Source organism: Podarcis muralis, chromosome 9, assembly GCF_964188315.1.
Source record: "Podarcis muralis chromosome 9, rPodMur119.hap1.1, whole genome shotgun sequence".
Lineage (NCBI taxonomy): Eukaryota > Metazoa > Chordata > Lepidosauria > Squamata > Lacertidae > Podarcis > Podarcis muralis.
Window position 1 is genome coordinate 41,221,793 of NC_135663.1, and position 23,342 is coordinate 41,245,134.

General features: G+C 40.7%; 2 protein-coding genes across 4 annotated transcripts in view; one reads left to right on the forward strand and one right to left on the reverse strand.

The window, feature by feature from the left end:
- Positions 1 to 23,342, reverse strand: part of ASIC5 (acid sensing ion channel subunit family member 5) — a 40,240-nt gene that overhangs the window by 12,076 nt on the left and 4,822 nt on the right. For 2 of the 3 annotated variants that reach the window (XM_077934129.1, XM_028744425.2), the window contains exon 1: positions 303 to 4,798. The exons of the other annotated variant lie outside the window; for it this stretch is intronic. In XM_077934129.1, the coding sequence (XP_077790255.1) occupies positions 303 to 342 (40 nt within the window). In that variant the 5' untranslated portion in view covers positions 343 to 4,798. Of the gene's footprint in view, positions 1 to 302; positions 4,799 to 23,342 lie in introns of those variants that run through there. 3 annotated transcript variants of the gene reach the window in all.
- On the forward strand, positions 7,288 to 20,853 carry TDO2 (tryptophan 2,3-dioxygenase). Its single transcript, XM_028744419.2, has 12 exons — positions 7,288 to 7,378; positions 7,885 to 7,990; positions 11,015 to 11,105; positions 13,009 to 13,079; positions 13,713 to 13,840; positions 15,227 to 15,413; positions 15,628 to 15,735; positions 16,628 to 16,739; positions 16,852 to 16,909; positions 18,055 to 18,134; positions 19,195 to 19,285; positions 20,231 to 20,853. The coding sequence occupies exons 1-12, from the start codon at positions 7,344 to 7,346 to the stop codon at positions 20,382 to 20,384; spliced, it is 1,221 nt and encodes a 406-aa protein (XP_028600252.1). The 5' UTR covers positions 7,288 to 7,343; the 3' UTR covers positions 20,385 to 20,853.

The following is a 23,342-nucleotide window of genomic DNA, read 5'->3' on the forward strand; positions in this document are numbered from 1 at the left end:
AGACATTTTCCCTATTTTAACGCATAGTGCATTGCTTTACTGTTTACTTCTAGATCTACATCTCAATCTCAATCTCAGACCAAGTACAGCACAGAATCTTACTAGACGTTACTGCGAAATGGTAAGTGTGCCTAGGATTGCAGCCATTATCTACTGATAAAAGATGCTCAAAAGATGCATAAACTCATGCCTCTTTTCATAAGAAAAGCATTTGTATCTGCAGAAAATCTAAATCATCACCTCCCCAAAAGAATACCACACAGACAAGGATGCATAGCATTGTAATAGCTACTGTTACATACCTCTGTCATGAAATCCACTTAATTTCCTAAGCTTCTCCATTGGGCATATATTATTTGAAAAGGAAAATTCAGCTACAGAAGACTGGCAGTTAATAGCTTATATAAAATGAGGAAAGGGGTGGGGATTACATTTCATACACATCAAGAGGCAATTCACATGCCTCTGTTGCTATACTCATAGCATTTTTTAAAGTGAGCAACAGGATTCAACACAGATAATGTATGGCAGGCTAGATAAAAGTGGAGAATTCCTGGAATTTAAAAATAATTGAGTCGGTTAATTTTCCAAAGTAGCAGGATGCAGAGGGTTTATATAAAAGAGGGGACTTTTGAGCAATCAATGGGATTTTTGACTTCCCTCTCCCTCTTTAAATAACATACAATGGTATTACATGCTGGCAGACTTATCTGTGAACACAGAATTTGTAGCTGCTGAAAATTAGCCAGCATGGTCATAGAGATGTCTCTCATTTAGAGGATATTATAAATAGATGATATCAGACCTTTAGCTGAAGAAACAGCATCTATTTATAATATCCTCTAAATGCCAGTTTTGGATGCCATGCTACCCAGTGTATGGGGGTGGGAGAATGGGAGAGCAATCTTTGTCAGAAAATTATTGGCACAGTACTTGAACCTCTTCCATAACTTTATCTTTCGATTAGGATAAAAAAATAAAGGAAGCACAATAAAATGTTATCTGTCGGTGGCACATTACCCCTGCATGCCTCAGTACAAACTCAGTACAAAGTAGACAGTATTGCTCAAGCAGGGGTTGACAGATTGCTTCACATTTGGGACTCTCATAAAACTTGTTAATAATATAATTAAATGTTGTAATTGGGTGGAAATTTGACGAAGGTACTTGGTAGGATCGTAGTCCTCAAAGTTACCTTGGAGAATGAGATCTAATGAGTTTAACATTTGTTACTTATCTTGAAAAATTTGTTTTTAATGGGTCCAAAGTGCTTTTCTTTTATTCACTCTCTGAAAAATCCACCTATTTCCAGAAAGCAAATCAAAAATTAAAGTTTATTTCCATTGATAACACTAGAGGGAGCACAGCACCGATGCACTGACAAACCAGATCTCTCTTCTGCTAATAGAGGCAAGGAACTGAGGAAAGTAATTTACTGATAGAGCTGATTTATTCAGCAAATGCTTCATTCTACTGAACAGCTTCATTAGTATTTGTGAAATGGTTTACACTGATGCCCAGACATCAGTAGCCTCATTACTGCCTCTCTGCACCTAATGTGTTGCAAAAGAGTCTCCTTGCTATTTAGCAAGATGAGATAGAAGACTGCTGGTTTGCATCAGAATTGCATGCAGTTTTGTTCTTTAGCAATCATAACCAAGTATAAAATGCAAAGTAACTACGGTATTCATGGATCTTTCTGTTTCAAGGGAGAATATGAAGCCAAGTTCAAGAGAAATATCTCTGGAGAGAATTCTGGGCCATGCTCTTTTAAGGTTGTGTCTATTGAAGTAGCAAAGGATGCCCCCCCCCCCACGTTGCAGGCTTGAAGTCATGTCACGTAAACATATTTTTTAAGCTAAGAGTACTATTTTTTGAAAAAACACACCCTCCCCTGCTGCCTTTCTTTGCTACAAACTAGTTTGCAGTTTGTTAAACCTTGAACTCTATTCCTCCCACTGAGAATGAGTATCTGATTGGATTATTAATATTGCATAACTGCTATCCGTATTTGCTTAACCTTGAGTAAATGGATCTCCCATTTACTTAAAGCAGACTATTAATTACAAATGGAGGTTAAACGTAAAGGGCACCATGTCTGCGGAAATTACAAAATGCTCAGGGAACATAGGAAGCATTTAAACTTAACCATAGAGTAGATATATATATATATATAGATATTAATATTTTTATGACATAACATAACTCAAAATAGTCCATGCTGACTATCCAGATTTGATAATGGATTTGTCTAAATAGCCCATGAGAGACCCTGATAAATGCTCACAATTTAATATTATTAATTTCTTTCTTTTCTTTTTTAAAAAAATAAAATCAAAAGGTAAGTGGAAGTGTACAAATTAAAGGATTAGTATGAGTTGCAAAAATGCAATTTTCACTGCGGTCAAGAAGTTGCCGGGATGCATAATAGTAAATTGCTCCAACAAGTGTTGATAGCAGATGGAGGCCTTTTAAGTTTTATCACCAGAGTATCTCTCCGTAGAATAGTATGGCTAATTTCACACATACCAAGCAGAAGGATGAAGAATGGAAAATGAGTACCAGATGTTTCTACCTAATGGGAAACTGAAAGAAAAAGGTATGTTGCAGAAGTAAATTAATATGTGGCTGTGAAAAGGAATTTCTGATAACGAGGCTCTGTTCATGGGACACATCCAGTATGACTGTATTGCACCCAGTGGCCATACTTTAATCAAAATTGTGCCTCCTGGGCCTGGGTCTATGTCCACACATTCAAGTGTCAGTTCTGATCAAAACTATATGTGCATTTATACCTGTACAGTGGTACCTCGGGTTACATACACTTCAGGTTAAGAACTTTGCTTCAGGATGAGAACAAAAATTGTGCTCCAGCAGCGTGGCGGCAGTGGGAGGCCCCATTAGCTAAAGTGATGCTTCAGATGAAGAACAGTTTCAGGTTAAGTACAGACCTCCGGAACAAATTAAGTACTTAACCCGAGGTACAACTGTATGCATGTAGGCTTGTCAGCATCTTTAGGCACCCCCCAAAAGAGGTGCTGTTGTCATCCTAAAATATACTCTGAGGATGAAGAGACATGCAAAGCACTATAATTGGATAAAGCTAAGGAGAAAAGAAAGGTGAACAGAACAATCGGTTGAGGCACATCCAATGGAGTACTATGTACCTTTATATGTAAATTATTGTAACCAAGAGGCTCAGCCATCTAAGAACTTGACAAATGGGCCAAATTATCCCTTCAGTTTTCCCTCCTCCCACACCATTCTATTCAGTTCGTGTGTGCTGAGTCATACTGAAGTGCCTCAGTTGATTGTCACATTCTCCTTTCCTTTCCTTTCCTTTCCTTTCCTTTCCTTTCCTTTCCTTTCCTTTCCTTTCCTTTCCTTTCCTTTCCTTTCCTTATCAAATCACAATGGCTTGCTGAAGCAGATCCTTTCACACTTGCACGATTCCAATATTCTTAGGATGGCCATCTCATCTTCCACATTTGCCAACATAGTGCAGCTATAGGCTCCAAACTGCTAAAGACGGACTGAAGCATGAATTTCTAAAGTAGAAATTAGATGGAAATTACATCCTATTCTGCCCACCCACCCGAGAATGATTGCTTCAGATATAAAATTGCTGATTACTGTTCAAAACACTCAGGGCTGGCAGTCAAACCTCTGCCCCACACACATAGGTTGCTCCAGCTCTCCAAACAGCTCTACAGTGTCCATGATCAATCTGAATCCCTGCACATGGACAGCGGCAGAGCAAGCCGATCGGGTGCCTGGGCAAGCTGGGGCAGGACACTCCACGGGTCCTCCAAGGAGCCTGCCTCTTCCTCCCACTCAGCCGCGCTACAGCTGAGGGGGAGGCAGTGGGCAGACTGTTTGGGGCAGCACAGAGCCTGCGGGCGCCAAAGCCACCGCGTGACTCCCAGGATAGACGAGTAGCTCAGGCGCGCTGTAGGCCCCGTGGCGAGTGCCGCCCAGCATTTTGTCACCCCCCTCAGCAGAGACACCCAGGAAAAACCACCCCCACCGCACACCCCTTTCTCTGCCAGTGCACATGGATCCTTCTGGAAAGGGGGCTACTGAGACCCCCAATAATAACCCCTCCCAGCCCTGAGTACTATGTGATGTGGACTTGCTCTTTGCAGGGGATCTTGCCCACTGGACCCCAGAGATAGATGGAGAAAGGTAAGGGGCTGCTAGTTGTTGGGATCTCCTGTAACCACTAGGCCCCATTGTCATCCTCCTGCTTGTTTGCCTTGCAGACATACAGCTATGGAGATGGAGGAGGAGGAGGAGGAAGGTTTTTTAAACAAACAAACAAACCATTTCTGACATTTATAGTACTATTCTAGGTATATCTATGCAGAATTAGCCCTACTGAGTCCAGGAGGACTCATAGGTAAGCATATATAGAATTGCTGCCTAAATTGCTTTCTGATAAGATAACGCTTCAACTGCCTTGATTAAAATGTACTAGGAGTTTTTACGTTTCCCTAACACAGAGCTAGCATGTCTGCTATTGGTTTGACTAGAAGGCGGCTCCTTTCTCCATTTTCTACTTAATGAACTGGTCAGACAAGAATGTTTGTTTTAGTTGGATGTCATCAGAAACCGTGTGACATACACAGACCATCCAATCAAGCATTGCCACGTTCAGAGGCTGAGCAAACTGGACCTCAGCTCAGGGCCCACATTGCAAGGGGTGACCCAGAGCCAGCTGTTTGCTTTCTGCTATGATGCAATCGCAGTCACTACCAGTAAGAGGAGGAGAAGTAAGCTGCTTTCTAGCTCATAGAAACTTATCGTGAGTTGTGGTGTGAGTGATCAAGTAATGAAAGACGGAGCATGTTCTGGATACCTCAGATGAGGGTAAAACTACACATCCTATGCCGTTTTAAGAATCTTTGTGAAATGTTCTCTCCAATTGCTGAGGCTGACAATGGATGGGAGCAGGCAGGGGGCAGAGGATGTTTCAAAGCCCTTTCCCTCTTGTTCAGCTTAACCCCTGGAAATCGCCCTTCAAGCTGCTCTAACCTCCTTGGGAGAAAATTATATCTGTAGTCCAATGCTATTTTTCTAGAAAAAGAGGTGTGGGAACTCACTATGAACTCCTCCCTTGTTCGCTTATAATGGCATTGGTGTTCACCTGAGAGGCCCTGGAACTGAGTTCTGGCGAGTTTGGGCTGAAAAGAAAAGCCCTGCTGAAGTAAATGTCTTTTCTCCAAGCAGGGGTAAAATCAGTCAGAGGAAAAATGGGAGAAGGTTACAAATCCCCCCCCCCCAAAAAAACCCCAGCCATATAAACACAGCCTCAGGCTGCACAGTACAAAAGTTTCCCCAAGGAATCATGATTCATCCCAAATCACTATAGCAAACATATGTAGAGCAAAGCCAAATGAACACCGTGAGAGCAAACAGGATGTACCCAGATAGGAAGCAAGGCTACAGCAAGGCTGGGATGCTAAGCCAGGAAGTGACCTTGGCAGAGGGACTTGAAGCTACCGAAAGGGAAGAGGCCTGTGCCCATGACATAACCCTTTTGTCTTCACAGCAGACATGGAGATGTTCCATCTCCCTCTGCCCTGATATTCAAGGTTACAAAGTCCACAGTCCAGGGTATGACATCTCAGCAGCTACAAGGCTGGACCTAGCTCCACTCCAGCAGGTCAAACTGTTGTTTGGCTCCAGTGCCATGTTTCTGTAGGGCAGCTTGATGCCTCTTCCTCTAACAGTCTCTCAGTGTAGTGTGAAGCAGAGAGACCCACACCCACCCACACCTCAAAATTGTGTGAAAGCACAAGTACAAAATTATAAAATCAAATTATCACCCATTAAACCAGATGGCCTTTTGCTTTCTGGCTGGTAGAAAGTAAAGCACTATAGAAGCACTCAGCTTCTGGAGCCTGCCATTCCCTCCTCTCCTCTTGTTTTGCATTTGGTCTAAAAGTTCAATCCCCCAAGGCAAAGGATTCTCCTGAAATAATAAAAGAATCTCCTGGAAAAATAAAGGAGATTCCTACAGAAAAGCCATCTATTTGGATGAAATTGGAGTCCTTAAATGGAACTGCTGAAATGGGAGAGTACTCTAGCTATGACAACTTATCCTTATCGAAGGAAGAGAGGTTTGTATTCCTGCTTGCGTTTGGTGTGTGTGTGTGCTACCACCTTTCAGCTTGTTAATTTTCTAGCAGGTTGCTGCCTGTGTAAGGGAACGTGGTTTGGAAAGTTAGCAGGGTGCTTGCAAGGGACGGTGTGATCACAGTGTGGCTTTTGCAGCAGTGTTTAAAGGCAGCAGACAATATTGGAGTAAAACCCAATTTTTGAAAGTTTGCAAATATAAGCTGCACTTTAACTGTTCACGGGCAGAATTTGGAAAAAAAGTGCTTCTTATATTCAGGCCAGTACAGTATTTTATGTTTTGTTTTTTCCCTATTAAATGGTATTCTGTATTTTATTTTCTTGAATAATTGTTTCATATAGAACTGATTATTTTAAAATAAGGTTGCTAAGAAAAGGAATGTTCTATCATTGGGATTATACTCATCTTTCCCTTTTTTATATGACTATGTTGTATACCAGAGATATAATACAACAGAGGCACCGTGAGAAGACACTGTCACTTACTTCAACAGTACTCTGTTAATGATTAGATGGAATTGAGTAACAATGTTTAACAAATAAAACCAGGACTTGGGAAACTTACTGTGAAAGTTCAAAGCTCTTTTAAAGTTAAGCTCTCCCCCCCCCCCCCCCGAAAGACTTAACAAGCCCTCAAAACATAATGTTTCATTTTAATTTAAAATGTGAACATTTGATTGCCTGAATTATAGGTTTACTGCTAGAAAGTATTTCTTGTTACCTTCATAATATGCATTTCATTTGTTTCTTTTTTCAGAATTGCTTTCAGAATTTGAACTCTTATACATGGCATTCTACTTTCAGCAATTAAGGATGTTCTTGACTCCATGAAAAGGACACTGATCCGTTTGTCTGTCATTTCACTCAACTTTGATTTCAAACTTTGTGCGTAGCTGAAAATGATCAGTTGGGTGCAACTGCAGCACAAGTTGCTCACTGTGACCCCTTGACCTTTATGACCATTTCTTCAGTTCTTCTTTGGGTTGAACCAAGGTCAGTCGACAAAACAAATATTTCATGGAGTTTGTTTCAGGATATACTCTATGATTGTAGCTGAATGACAAGAGGAATGGCTGTTGAATAGGGGGATTGGCTTAAATCATGGGATCAGGTTACACAAAAACGGTTCTGCTAGCATTTAGGAAATGTCAATATATTTTACCTCCAGGTGATTCTGACTCAGTGTGTTATTAGATTCTGGAGTCATGAGTGGGTGTCCATTTTGGGAGAACAAATACCAGTAAGTACATTTCTCTCTTTAAAGAATAAGGAAGTAATTTAGATAGGCACAGAACAGAATGTCCCTGTTTTCTGAGGAACGTTGGAGGGTATGTTATGAATGACCAAACTTTAAGAGGACAAAAAGAAAGAATAAAATACTGCCTAATGGGTAGATAATTAACTTCTAAAAGGGTATATTTTTTTAACAAATCACAAGAGCTACTTTTTGGGATCTTAGGAATTGACGTGACATATTTTATATTGCTTTTTACACTAAAAGATGGAACTGCTCAATCAGTTATGTTAAAAACGTGAACCGTCATAATGTCAGAACAAGTATGCGTCCTTTGGTCACTTCCATTAGTATATATAATATGAATATATATAATCACTCTAAGGCAAATTTGAATGATCTGAACAATGTTACTCTCGCTAACATTGAATACTTTCTGTAAGTGATCTTTAGACTGTATACACCCAATATCACTTTTACTGGTATTAGGAATGTCTGTTGTTTATTCCTAGATTTAATTTTAAGAAGCTGTCACTGGAGGATGAGGAAGGCGACAAATCACAAGAAGGGCTAAACAAGGCTAGCAAAGGTGGCCTCATCTATGGAGACTATCTGCAGGTAAGTGTGACTTAGTGGTGCAGCTTCAGCAATGACAGCTGGACCTTTTGCATATAGTCAATTGTAAACATACTGAACATTTGTGGCTACGCAAAATAATTACCCACATCTTCTATAGTAGCTAATATATCCTTCATAATAGTGAGGTATTTAACAGCACATTCATATACATATCTACTCAGAAACAAGTTCCACCAAGTTCATTTGCAATTAGGGCTTTTCCACACTTCTGCTTGACCTGTGCCTAAAAAAGCTTGGGCCTGAACTGTTTCCCGCTTGACCCACACTTTCTAGGCATGGGTCTGAGTGGTTTTACCTTTCCCCCGCCACTTCCCCCTGGAAAACCCACTCTTTGGCGCAAAATCGGAACAAACAGCAATCCATGGAAAACACATCTGCCAATTCAGCGTTAAAAAGTTGGATTCCCAGGGGGAAAGTTGCAAAGCAAACGGAGGTGTCGATAAGCCCTTACTTCCACATCAGTGGGTATAGGATTGCAGCCTTTATGTATTCTAACTTTGGGTTCGGAAAATTGTTTTCCTCAGGCATTTCTAATTTTCTGTGAATTTTGCCGGGGTGGGGGTGATCAGAATGCCCTCTGCAAACAAACCAATTACAGTACCAAACTTTAAAAAAATTAGTAAGAATGATAACTACTGCCAGTAAACTATTGCTAATGTAACTATAAAGGTAAAGGGACCCCTGACCATTAGGTTCAGTCATGGCCGACTCTGGGGTTGCAGCGCTCATCTTGCTTTATTGGCCGAGGGAGCCGGCGTACAGCTTCCAAATGCAACTATAATAATAGATAATTAAAAGTTTTTAAATTATAATGGTTTTCACTAAGCTATGCTTTCTAAAAGTTTAACTCTATTTCATTTTTGTTTTTGTTTTTGAGAGGGGGATCTGAATATAGAAAATGGTTTTAAGAGTTGAAGGTGTTGTTAGTACTAGCAGTTCTGTTACTCTGTGTCAGCTGAGATGCTTTATTTGGCAGAAGTCAGATGATGATTTTACATTACATTACAAAAGCCTACAAGGGACGCGGGTGGCGCTGTGGGTAAAAGCCTCAGCGCCTAGGGCTTGCCGATCGAAAGGTCAGCGGTTCGAATCCCCGCGGCGGTGTGCGCTCCCGTTGCTCGGTCCCAGCGCCTGCCAACCTAGCAGTTCGAAAACACCCCCGGGTGCAAGTAGATAAATAGGGACCACTTTCTAGCGGGAAGGTAAACGGCGTTTCTGTGTGCGGCTCTGGCTCGCCAGAGCAGCGATGTCACGCTGGCCACGTGACCCGGAAGTGTCTCCGGACAGCGCTGCCCCCTGGCCTCTTGAGTGAGATTGGCGCACAACCCCAGAGTCTGTCAAGACTGGCCCGTATGGGCAGGGGTACCTTTACCTTTACCTTTTACAAAAGCCTACAAAGGCCACAAATCCTGCCTGACAATAAGTCATTATGGGGCAAATTTGTGTGTCTGTATGCCTGGCTACCACAGACAATGATTAGGGACAGGGTTTTCTGAATACATTGATGTTAATCTTATCTGTTTAGTCCCCCTCCCAATTCCTGTCTCAGTGATGAGAAATGGACTTTTCCCCAAGCTTAAAGTGCTCACTTATGGGCTTGTTGATATTTATAACATTTCTCTTTCAAGGGGCATTGCTTAGTGTTAGTGTTACATGTGAAAGGTCCCCTGTTCAATTTCCAGCATCTCCAGTTAAAAGGATGAGGTGATGGAAATGCCCTTTTCCTGAGACTCTGGCAAGCACTTGCCATTCAGAGTGATAAAAAGTGATAGAATCAGAGTGATCAGAGTGATAAAAAGTGATAAAAAGTGGTATCAGAGTGATACCACGTTAAAGGGACCAGTGGCTCAGTTTTCTTCAACATCATATGACCTAGGGCATATTTGTGACCATTTCTCCTTTCTATTAAAGAGCAACCGGCCAGGCCTAGGTAGACAGCTGCCAGACAACAGTATCAACAGATAATTCAAACAATTGTCCTTCTTCTCATTTATTTGCAGGGTTTAAGAGCAACCTTTTGACAAGTGCTTAAAGATGGCTTACAAAACAAAGCCCTATGAAAACATTAACTCAGTAGCATTTGCAGGCAGGGCTGAGGAAATAAGACCCTGGAGAGCTGCTGCTATTCAGTACAGACTGTAATGGACAGTACTGAATCAAAACAGCTTTTGGGAATGACATCTCAGACAAGAACAACAAAAGCTACAATAGCAAAACAATTAATGTTGTTTTTCAGTTCCTTCTAGTTTCTGACACATGTGTACACATTCACCCTATACATTTAAAGTGCTCTGATACCACTTTAAATAGTTATGGCTTGGCCCAAATAATTCTGGGAGTTTCCTAAGGGTGCTGAGAGTTGTTAGGAGACCTCTGTTCTCCCTCATGGAGTGGCTTAACAGTCCATCCCTCCTCACAGAGAACTCTGAGAATTGTAGCTCTGTAAACAGAATAGGGGTCTCCTATCCTTAATTCTCAGCACCCTTAACGAAGTACAGATCCCAGAATTATTAACACATATATTTTTGAATGAAGTCTTGACTAATGCACACATCTTGGGAAGTGGTTTCTCCTTAAATTGCATTTTTGTATGTTATTTTCACTAATAGATTTATTTTATGCACACTTTACTGTAATATGTGCATTTTTGCAAACATTCTTTGGTTGGAGAACTGCTTCACAAAATTCGGATATGTATGAATTTCAAAGGATGGCTGCCCTTTGGTTATAATATTGTTTTGGAAAGTGCAAATTTGCTAGATTCAGCTTTAAACGCAAACCGAATCAAATTTATCCCCCAAACCAAACCAATGAGTATGACTCATTTGGATATTACTCTTATTTTGGGGGGGCAGCGGTGGGGGAGGGGGGAATCTGTGAAGCTGCAACACAGTTCTGAACTTAAAAGTTGTTCATGTTGATTGTTCAATATATTTTTTTAAGCCAAACTAAGAAAAGTTTTGTGAGAATTAATTATACTATTTCAATGTCTTACTTTTAAAGCTGGACAAAATACTGAATGCTCAGGAGCTTCAGAGTGAAAAGAAGGGGAACAAAATCCACGATGAGCATCTGTTTATTGTGACCCATCAAGGTAACCTTTCAGACGAAGCAGGAGCAGAACAAATGCTGTGCAGGCAGCCCCACTGGACTGATGATGAAATTATTGTCATATTTATTATATTGGTCAGAGTTATGAATGAATAATAATAATGCATTAATACAGTGAGAGCACGTGGACATATATTATCCATTCCTCTGAAACCTTGCCCCATTTTTAAATTTTGATGGGAAAGATGTGGTGGAGCATGATTCAGTTTGGGGGGGGGGATTTCCTAGATGTCTTGGTACCAAACTATTTTAGATTTAGGAAAGCTGCTTGATTGGTTGATGTTTTAAAAAAACATCATTAAGTGAAATATATATGCTGTAGACATCGGACACACATATATTTTACACTAGACGCATATGAAGGCCAATTCAAGGACCTTTTGCTAACTACCCAGAGGCCATCCTGTTAAACTGCCTTTTGGCTGCAAAAGTCATTGAAGTGGAAGGGCAGAGAGGGGCCAGATAAGGCAACTAAGAAGGATACTTGAGGCCAGAAAAAACTGGAGTCAGTATGTATAAACATTTTATTTATGGATTCTACCTTTCAGTAATGATAGCAATATAATAATAATAATAATAATAATAATAATAATAATAATAATAATAATAATAATATATTATTTGTACCCCACCCATCTGGCTGGGTTACCCCAGCCACTCTGGGCGGCTTCCACAGAAACCAAAAATACACTAAAATCATACATTAAAAACTTCCCTGAACAGGGCTGCCTTAAGATGTCTTCTGAATGTCAAGTAGTTGTTTATCACTTTGACATCTGATGGGAGGGCGTTCCACAGGGCGGGCGCCACTACCGAGAAAGCCCTCTGCCTGGTTCCCTGTAGCTTTGCTTCTCGCAATGAGGGAACCGCCAGAAGGCCCTCGGCACTGGATCTCAGCGTCCGGGCAGAATGATGGGGGTAGAGACGCTCCTTCAGGTATACTGGGCCGAGGCCGTTTAGGGCTTTAAAGGTCAACACCATCACTTTGAATTGTGCTTGGAAACGTACTGGGAGCCAATGTAGGTCTTTCAAGACCGGTGTTATGTGGTCTCGGCGGCTGCCCCCAGTCACCAGTCTAGCTGCCGCATTCTGGATTAGTTGTAGTTTCCGGGTCACCTTCAAAGGTAGCCCCACGTAGAGCACATTGCAGTAGTCCAAGCAGGAGATAACCAGAGCATGCACCACTCTGGCGAGACAGTCCGCTGGCAGGTAGGGTCTCAGCCTGCGTACCAGGTGGAGTTGGTAGACAGCTGCCCTGGATACAGAATTGACCTGCGCCTCCATGGACAGCAGTGAGTCCAAAATGACTCCCAGGCTGCGCACCTGGTCCTTCAGGGGCACAGTTACCCCATTCAGGACCAGGGAGTCCTCCACACCAGCCCGCCCCCTGTCCCCCAAAAACAGTACTTCTGTCTTGTCAGGATTCAACCTCAATCCATTAGCTGCCATCCATCCTCCAACCGCCTCCAGGCACTCACACAGGACCTTCACCGCCTTCACTGGTTCTGATTTGAAAGAGAGGTAGAGCTGGGTATCATCTGCATATTGATGGACACCCAGCCCAAACCCCCTGATGATCTCTCCCAGCGGCTTCATATGGATGTTAAAAAGCATGGGGGAGAGGACGGAACCCTGAGGCACCCCACAAGTGAGGGTCCAGGGGTCTGAACACTCATCCCCCCCCACTTTCTGAACACGGCCCAGGAGGAAGGAACGAAACCACTGTATAACAGTGCCCCCAGCTCCCAGCTGTAAAACAGTGCCCCCAGCAACTTTTCCATATGACAATTTCATAATATGGTGATGATCAACCTCTGATATTTCAGCTTAACTCATTGTCAATGTCCCTAAGAAGCGAAACCAAAAACAGTGCCTTTTGATTTCAGCTTATGAACTGTGGTTCAAGCAGATTCTGTGGGAACTGGATTCAGTTCGAGTGATTTTTCAGAATGGTCACGTAAGTAAGAGAGATATAAGATATCTAATGGAAAAACCCTCTTATTTCTATTTTTCACCAAATAATCACTAAATATTTTAAATTCAACCCCTGTTCAGGCATCCTGTTCTAAAGACCTATTTATGGGATGAAGGAGAAAAGGCTCTCAATACTTTTGCTCCTTCCCCAGTGATATCTGTGTATTTATTTGGGAGAATATCTGCAGCAGGACAGCCTGAAAACATGTAGAGGCTCCATCAGTTGAATCCCTAAGGTTCCTGTTCACAAAGACAGTTTACATGCATTTGTTTGTCTGTCCGTATCTTCCCAACAGCATGGACATCAGTAGGGCTTTGCCAGTGGGAAGTGCAGGGCAAACAGAGAAATGTGAACATCCCAGCAGCTCCTATACTCCCAAAAAGAGTTTATGATAATCCTCAGTGTGACACATTCATGCATCATCTAAACAAAATGAAAGTGTGCACCCCCCCTTAAGAACAATTGTTTCCAGATTCAATTGATTGGGCTATCATTCAAATTAAGACTCAGGTGATTAAAACATATCCAAGTGACACAGCCCTATTTAGAATAACCTATAGAGGCCCTGCTCTCCCTTGCCAGTTGAGTCATGATAATGATGTCTTTTCTACTAAGGTGAGAGATGAGAGAAACATGCTTAAGGTTGTCACTCGAATGAACAGGATAACAATGATCCTTAAACTACTTGTGGAACAATTTTCTGTTCTGGAAACAATGACTGCCCTGGACTTCTTTGATTTCAGGTAAACACTGTATCTGATTATTTGATTTCTCATGCTTAGCTGTGTTCACAAGTAATTGAGCATCTCATAGGGTTGCCATATGTCCTCCTTTTCCTGAACTTGTCCTATTTTTCATGTGTAGAGTCGTGATAGCGATCCATAGTTAAAAGTAGAAGTTGGCAAATGTGCCTTCTTTTTTCTTTCTCTTCAAAATATGGCAACCCTAGGTCGCCCGTCTCATAGCTCAAGGGAAGCATTCAATTATTTTAATGTTCACACTGCCAACAGATAAGTGGTTATACTTTGGGATTTAGCTAAGAAGCTGGACAACACTCCATTATTATTGTGGTCATTATGAACGTTGGAGACCTGCTGGATAAAACCAAGGGCTTATCAACTCCAGCAGTCTGTTCTTACATGGCCATATGGCCCATGTGGTTCCCAGCAACTGGTATGAAGAGGCATACTGCTTCGACAAGCCGCCATGGACAGCCTTATCTTCCATGAATTTATCTAATCCTCTTTTAAAACCATCCAAGTGGGTGGCCATCACTACCTCTTGTGGGAGCAAATTCCATCATTGTACCATCACTGTCTGAGACACTTTATGAAGCACAAGAAGGCAGGCCTCTGCACCAGAAACTTATACTTTAAAATCCAACACAGAGTAAACGGCAGACAAAAGGGAGAGAAGTGCAGGGCAATCAAGAGACAAATGTGCAATAATTTCATGTACTTATGCTCAGTGCCAAACTTGAAATTCACTTGGTATGTAGCAGGCAACAATTTCCTCCCTTAATTACAGGTTTTTGGAAGGGGGCTATCAGGAAGTAGCAATGAGGTAGAAATTTGATTCTGTTTGCATTTAGAGGAAAACTTCCTTAGTTTGCACTTTCCAAAACAATATGTGAACTGAAACATAGCCTTTGAAATTTGCACTTCTCAGAATTTTGCAGTGCCATTTTGCAGACAAAATCCATATACTTTGGTAATGTGTTCATATAAAAGCACATGTTAGCAAAAAAAAAAAAAAAAAAAAAAAAGCATACAGAAATGTGTTATATTAGGCCAAATTGCTTTGAAAAAATGTGAATGTTAGACAAAATTACATGAAAATATGTATAATTAGGAGAAATTTGCACTAAAATGCTGATGGCAGCTTCCTGCATTGAATATTTCATTGTTTTTAATAAATTTGCAATCAAACATAGAAATACATTTGGACTGTGGGACTGGGTTGCTAAAAAGTGTCTATTAACACTATTTGTATATGACTACTACTACTTCTACTAGATTTATTTATACCCTGCCTTTCCCCCTGATGGACGCAAGGTGGCTTACAGGTAAAATGAAAACGTGTTTTTACAATCTATTCTCAATTGTATTTTTTTTAATCTATCCTCAAAGAGATTATCTGAGTCCAGCTTCAGGATTTCAGAGCTTACAGTTTCGACTGCTGGAGAACAAGATTGGTGTCCCTCAAAGTCTGAGAGTCCCATATAACAGAAGACATTACCGGGATAACTTCAAGGGAAAAGAGAACGAATTATTGCTTAAATCTGAACAGGAGCCAACTCTATTGCAGCTAGTGGAAGTAAGAGTTTGCTGGGGGGGGGGTATCAATAAAGCAGTCCCTATCCCAATAGGAACTGCTACATTCAAATATAAACATTGTGCTATTTTTAAGCCTACACATTTCCATAAGTCTTTCTTAAGATCATCATTGCCAGTTCACATACTAAAATATCAAATATTACCAGTACAGGCTATGCAACCTACATAATAGTGAATCTATTTTGTTTTGCAAGGCATGGTTGGAGAGAACGCCAGGACTTGAACCAGAAGGATTTAATTTCTGGGGGAAATTTGAAGTGAATGTACTGAAGGGACTGGAAGAAGAATTTGCAATGGTGCAGGTAAACATAATTTGTCACAGATCCATCCATGCCTGTTTGTTGCAAGAGAACTTCCTGGGTGCAGTTCCACGAGAGAGCCCATCTGTATGAACAATTCTCTGTGCATTTTGAAGGAAGGGAAATCTAAGCATGCCTGTGTGGTCCATTTTTCCTATGTGAGGATATATGGTTCTAACATAGCTGAAAATCACACAAGCTATAAGGAATCATTTATGCTTGTACTTGTGGATACACACACACACACACACACACATATACGTGTGTGTGTGTGTCTTTTTGTTTTTTCCAAGTGCCACACATCCATTTGGCTGCCTCTGTGAAACAAAATTTTCATCTTTACTGATCATAAGCTCATTGCCAATTCAGTGATTTGGAATAAGGGATATATTTCCTAGAAAGGTTCTGTGGGCAATTGTGTCAGTACCAGGAGTACTTTCTTAGGGTTCCTTAACCCCTTCAAAGAACTTCAGTTCCCAAAGTTCATTGAGTGGTAATTAGGAGCCATGACAGTTTTGTTCTCTCATGACAGTTGAGGCTCTCTCAAGTCCAGTCACTGAACTTGTTATCAGAAGTCTAATTCCCATGTTGCCCCATGGGATGTTAAACATAGATTTAATATTCATGTATGAAAAAAAAGTGAATAAGTTAATGGGGGAATTAGCAGGTGGGTGCATGTTTTGTTCCCTATTCACGAGGATGAGGAAGACTGAGAATGAGAGTTCATGAAGAAAGCTGAGACTGATTGGATGACGTTGAGTGCATCTTGGGTCAGCATAACTGAGTTCTTAAGGAAATTTTTGGAACTTAGGACATATTCCATTTTATGCAAATCAACGAAAAAGTGAAGCTTTTAGTATGTTTTTAAAATAAATAATTGATGTGACTTCAAAAGGCCAAACAAGACTTGGAGGAAAAAGAAGATCAACTGGCAGAACTTCAGAAACAAAAAGAAGTGCTCATTTCATTGTTTGATGAAAAACGCCATGAACATCTCCTTAGTAAAGGTAGGTAGGCTCATTAGAGTGTGCAGATGTGAACTGCCAGTTTCTAGCATGCCAGATGGAACTAAGCTGTAATAAAACTGATATATTATTTAACATGCATTACAATTTGCAGGTGAAAGACGGCTGTCTTACAAAGCAATGAAAGGAGCTCTAATGATCTACTTCTACAGGTACATTAAAGGGTGACTCATCCCTGTAAAATCTCTCTCTTAAAGGGTGACTCATCCCTGTAAAATCTCTCCCACTAGCAATCTTGTTTTCTTCCTCAGAGTGTGTGTTTTTTATAAAAACTTTTTTTAAAAAACCACTTTCCTGCTGTCTTTCCCAAGTGTGGTTGCTAGTTTTGAGGGTGAAATATTCTTAGTACAGTCGTACCTTGGTTCTCGAACAAAATCTGTTCTAGAAGTCCATTCAACTTCCGAAAACATTTGAAAACTAAGGCACAGCTTCCGATGGGCTGCAGGAGCTTCTTGCACTCAATCAGAAGCCGCATCAGATGTTCGGGTTCCAAAGAACGCTTGCAAACCAGAACAGTCACTTCTGGGTTTGCTGCATTCGGGAGCCAAAACGTTCAAGTCGCAAGGTGTTCGACAACCAAGGTACAACTGTATTTGGATTTTTGCAAGTAGATGTCCCCTGCAGTCTTTGCCTGGGTGAACTGTAGAAGGTTGGGAAAGGGCTTGGATTTCAGAATGAAACATTCTAGGATTTCACATTATGTTTCCATTACTATTGGTAAATAAAGTGTAAGGCTAAGCATTCTTAAAGCTGGGGTGTGGAAGTCTGCCTTTTCAATCATCCTCCAAGGTATCATAGAACTATGCCCTAAGTATACTTCCTAGGGAGTAAACCCCATTAAACACAGTGGGATTTACTTCTCAGAAAACATGCACAGGAATGCACTGCCCATCTTTCTATCTTATGTGGAAGCTGGTTATAATTTAGCTGCTGAATGCCACATGATCTAGAGTCAATAAACAATTGTGCCTTTACGCTTACAGAACCATCAGCATGAAACTCCCCTCTCCAGCTCCTCTTAACTCATATATATGTCAGTAGAAATAGAATAGAAGCAGAACCATGTAATCTTGTGAGACGCCAGTTTCGAATGTTATCTTTGTTATCAATTTACTGCTGTTTTTGAAATGGCAACATTTCAACCATAGCAGGCCATTAAAGTACTTTTGCAAAGTTTAGTATAAAATATAGCATAGCATGTATTTACCAATGTGCCTTTTCCTCTGATGTATACAGTAAAAAATGAGAATTTTAGTACATTAATGAGTTTTTCCTCTGTCCTCCCCACCTCCTTAAGAGAGGAGCCTCGTTTTCAGGTTCCTTTTCAGATCCTCACTTCTCTGATGGATATCGATGTGCTGATGACTAAATGGAGATGTAAGTTTCCTCTCCTGTGCTATGACCGCCACAACACACTAATGCACAGTGCTCCCCCCCAAAAAAAAATGTTTAGGGGTACTCTCATTTTGACTCAAGAAAATCACCATTTTATAGTTCAAACCGGGGAAAATAAATATAGTAAATGGACAAAAGTACAAAGATTCATAAAATGTATGCACCCCTGTGTCCCCCCAGAAAAAAGCACTGTTAACGCACATTGCTACTATAACAGTACTGAAACCCCAAGAGGTTGTACAGAGAACTGACTGATGAAATGTGTGGCTAATTAATTCATGCTTGTCCTGCAAAACATGGGAAATCACATAGCTACCTACTCCCTGCTGTTACATGTGGATGACACCTGGCAGCTTTGCACACAGACCACAAACTAACACTGTTGTGGCGTGATAGGATTGAGAACAAAGATGCATTGCAGATTCCTGAAATATGTGCACCATTGATTCATGGTGAACAAATACTGCAGACAGACCCTTTGTCTCTTAGTAAGTACATATCTGCAGTTTTCTACTTGATATTTGGGGATCTACCTTGTCTATTAGGGGATCTACCTTGTCTATTAGAAAAATATTCACCCCATCTTCTTCTTCTTTTTTACCTGAACTAGTTAACTGAATAAAATTGCCTTATAACTAGATGCACAGTGGCAAAACATTGAGCTACACATCAGGAAGTCTCCCAATTCAAATCTTGCCTTTCCCATGAAATCACATTCAGTAGGCCATTCAGTTTCAGTCTCATTTGCAATATGATACTGAACTGTCTTAGACAAGACACTTTAAAAACTCTAAAGATGCAATCCTATACCTGCTTACCTCTGTGGGACTTACCTCTGAATAGGCAGGTATTGCAAAGCATGATATGTGTTGATAGTATTAAATTATATAGTTGGGTGAAATATGTTAATGTAAAGACACTGAAATTTGCAATACAGAGAAGCCAAGCTATGCATTATACAACTTTTTAAAGGGCCATTCCAGTCGTAATACGATAGCCTTTTTAATGAGATACGCACTAAAAAAAAAGTTCATCTATTTAGATAACCATGTGTGTATGGTGCACAGAATGATTGGCAGCAAGGCTGGGACTGGAGGATCCTCAGGATATCAATATTTACGCTCAACTGTGAGGTGAGTCTCTAGGAAATAGAGTTCCACTTTATAGTCATGTTTCATAAATGGCAATGTACATGGACAAGTCAAAAAACAATGATGATATGAAAAAAGAAAGAAGAGAGCCATTCTTTTAACATAGAACATATTTGCTTTAACACTGTTTCAAAATTTGTGTCTGAGGGTTTTCTTTTAAATAAAAAAAATGACACTGCTACTAACAAATATGATTTTAACAGTTTACAGGGAGAGTAAAGATGGAGAAATAAGTTTATTTCCCTATTTCAAAACACTAGAATTTTTTCCCCACCCAGTGAAAGTGACTGGTAGCAGGTTCAGGACAAAGGTATCTTAAATTAGTGTGATAAATTCATTGCTATAAACCAGTCTTGTCAAATCTGGTACCTCCCAGATCGCTTGGACCGCAACTCTCACCTGCCCCAGCCAACACTTGCAAGGATGTGATCCAAAATATCTGGAAGGTGCTGATTGGGGAAGGCTGCTATAAGCTAGGACAAGGATGTTCCCTGCCAGCCATGAATGCAGGAATGTGAAAAATGTGGCTAAATAAAGATGGTGTCCATAAGTAGCTACACTGGTGTTGTTGCTCTTGTGGTCAAAATTACCCTAATTTTCCTCTGGCTTGTCATAAATTCATCTGGTTACATTTCATACTGCAATCCATGCAGCTGCTTGAATCAGGCCACAGCGGACTTTAAAGGGGACCCACCACTACAGGAGCCATGTTGTTGGCACTGCAGAATTTGTAGCATAAGATCATAGCACTGTCATGGCCCTAGTTCACCACTTTCTATTCAGCTTTAGTGCTGGAGGCCAGTAGAACATGAAAACAGAACTATCTATATCAAAAGCACACTCCATCATGACCTACGGAACTAGAAAATAATATGGAATACCATTCCCCCCTTTAAAAATATGAATACGTTTCTTTTTCCTTGGCAGCGACCGATACAAAGTGTTTGTTGATTTGTTCAACCTTTCAACATATTTGGTGCCTCGTCACTGGATCCCCAGGATGAACCCTACTGTTCACAAGTTCCTTTACACAGCAGAATATTGTGACAGTTCCTACTTCAGCAGTGATGATTCAGACTGAAAATCTTCCATGTCAATTCCCTGTAAATAACTGTATGAAGCTCGGTCCTTTAACATTATACTTTATGCATACAGTATGTAACAGTATAGAAATCTATATCTATTTATGTGCAATGTACTATAGTATCTAAAGCACAATAATCAGCTCCACAATTTACAAATAAAATTTAGAGATGATGAGGCAAACAACTCAGATCCATTTATTTTAATGCTTTGAACTGTTGTTGTTGTTGCCCCTGTTTAACAATGTTCTGTCTGATTTGCTAAGCTTGCTCAGATAACTATTTTAGGCTGCCGTCCTATACGCATTTACTTGGGAGGAAGCCCTACTGCACTCATTGGGGCTTTTGCTTAGACATGTATTTCGGTTGTACTATTGAGTTTTGTGATTGTGAAGATAATGTTTTAATGTGACATGCCTTGGGAGGTGGCATAGAAATAATTGTAAATAAAATAAAAATAAAAATCTACCCTGTAGTATCGAGTAACTGAAGAAATAAGGTAGCAAAATCTATATAATCCTCTTTTCAGCGATAATAACATGTCGTACCACTTACCACATTGATCTTCTATACTGCATAGAGACAATCAATTCCACATTATGTTATTAAGGTAATAGAGTAATGCTATGAGAGACTCCAGGACTCCTTACTGAGGGACTGTGCTAATATTTGACTTGGCTTAGGAGGACAGAACATCATTTTGTACATAATGCTTGGCATATATTATGAAGCAACCACAGCTGAATTTCATCCTTCTCCAATTATAAGTGACTAAAAAAAAAAAAAAAAGGATGCCAGCCTTTATAATTGTAGATAAAAATAAGAAACCATGATTTTTTTTTTCATGATTCTTTATTATAAAAATTATAAATGTTCAACTCAGGTAACTTTTATTCATATTTTAATCCAAATTGATTGCTAAGCCACCACAGTTTTTCCTAAGTGCTTGGAAGTACTGGCATTTTGTGATCAAATGTTAATTTTAAGCATTTCAAAATACTATTCATTTGTGCATGTGAATCCAGTGTAGAGCCAAAGAGAAGGGAACAGCACACCTGACAATTAAAAGAGAAGTCAGATTGCCAATATTAAATGGAGAAGCAAAGACTTAAATATGCTACTTTAGGGCCTATACGAAACAGAAGTGATGTCATTTTCCCAGAGAACAGAAATGCTTAAGAACAGAAGCAGAAGGAGAGCTCAGCAGTAGCAGAAAATCAGAGAAAACACAGCTGCTGACTGGATGCCTCTAGGGGTTGATTCACAATTTCTGCAGCACTGATAAAGTTACAAAGTATATTGCTAGGTGGAAAAACATGCACCCTATGCATTCAACACTCACCTAATTCTGACTTTGATTTGTAAAATGCTTTGCAACTTTGTGTTTTGCCTTCATGACAATCTTGTGAGATGGATTATTGTTGTTCCCATTTTATAGACGGGGAACCAAGGTAGAGAGTGTGATTTGCCCAAGACCACGCAGCAGGTACCTGGTATTTGATGAACTCTGGTCTCCAAGATACAAACCCAGCTTTTCTTATCTAATGGGTCACAATAGCTCAACTCTTTTTTGAAATATTTTGCTAAGCACGAGTAAGGTCAGGGTTTTGAAAACTGAGACATGAACTTGTAATATATAAAATGCCTTCTTTTTCCATAAGTGATGGTCTGGAGTACATTGCCGAGCTGTTTTTCAGCTCCCCAAAATAAATGTTTATGGCAATGACTGAAAGAGGATGCTTTCATTTGATTTGTTATGGTCTCAGGGCACACAGGTCTCTTCCTGAAAGTAAAACTCCTTCATCCTGGGGAAAGCAGTGGCTGAAATGTGTGCCACAAAGCTTTTACTTAGAGCAGCCACTTCACATAAGCACATCAGAAACTTCACCAGCAATACCTAGGAGGCAGCAAAATCAAGGCTACCATTTGATTGTTAGAGGAATCCTTCTTTAAGTATTCTTGCAACACCTTCTCTTACTCCTTTGCCCCTGTCCTGCCCTTTCATTTTAGATCGGATATATTTCCAATAGGGAGTTAAATGATGGGGGATTGAAGGGGGTCACAACATATGAGATGCTGTTCTGAGTAACTTTATTCACTGCATTTGAAGTATGTGGCAACTGGTTTCAGAGGAATACACAGGGATTTCATCATCATATATACTTGAGAATTAATTTCCCCAGCTTTTTCCTCACTGCTAATCTGCTCATGGGCCATGTGCTTTAACAGTGTGTATCTTAGCATATAAGCAAACAATCAGACAGGCAGGTAGGACAGCCCTCAAGATGACTGAACCAACCAGCTTTCCTCATGCTAAGATACTGGTTCCCCACAACCCCACAGCTTCTGCACCCCAAGACAACAAAACTGAGTGGAGGAATGTGAAATCTGTCTGCTTGAAATTACAAATAGGCTCTCGGAATGCAGGCATCAAATCTATGTCTGCAAGCTTACTTGTGCTTGTATCCAGCAAAGCCAATTGCAATGTCTTTTGCTCAACTTACCACAGATATTGGAACCCATTTTAATTTGGGCCTAGCGGCGGGGTGAGCTCCCGTCTTCCGGTCCCAGCTCCTGCCCACCTAGCAGTTCGAAAGCACCCCTAAGTGCAAGTAGATAAATAGGTACCACTTTCTAGCGGGAAGGTAAACGGCGTTTCTGTGTGCTGCGCTGGTGCCGGCTCGCCAGAGCAGCTTCGTCACGCTGGCCATGTGACCCAGAAGTGTCTTCGGACAGCGCTGGCTCCCGGCCTCTTAAGTGAGATGAGCGCACAACCCTAGAGTCGGACGCGACTGGCCAGTACGGGCAGGGGTACCTTTACCTTTACTTTAGCTGTCTATTCCCCAGGGGTTCCATACGATCCAATACGGAGTGCTAATCAAAAAATGTGTTTCAGAAAGGTCAAGTTTCACAAACTTTTGTGGCCATTTCCTGGACTGTCATGGAGGGGCTAAAAA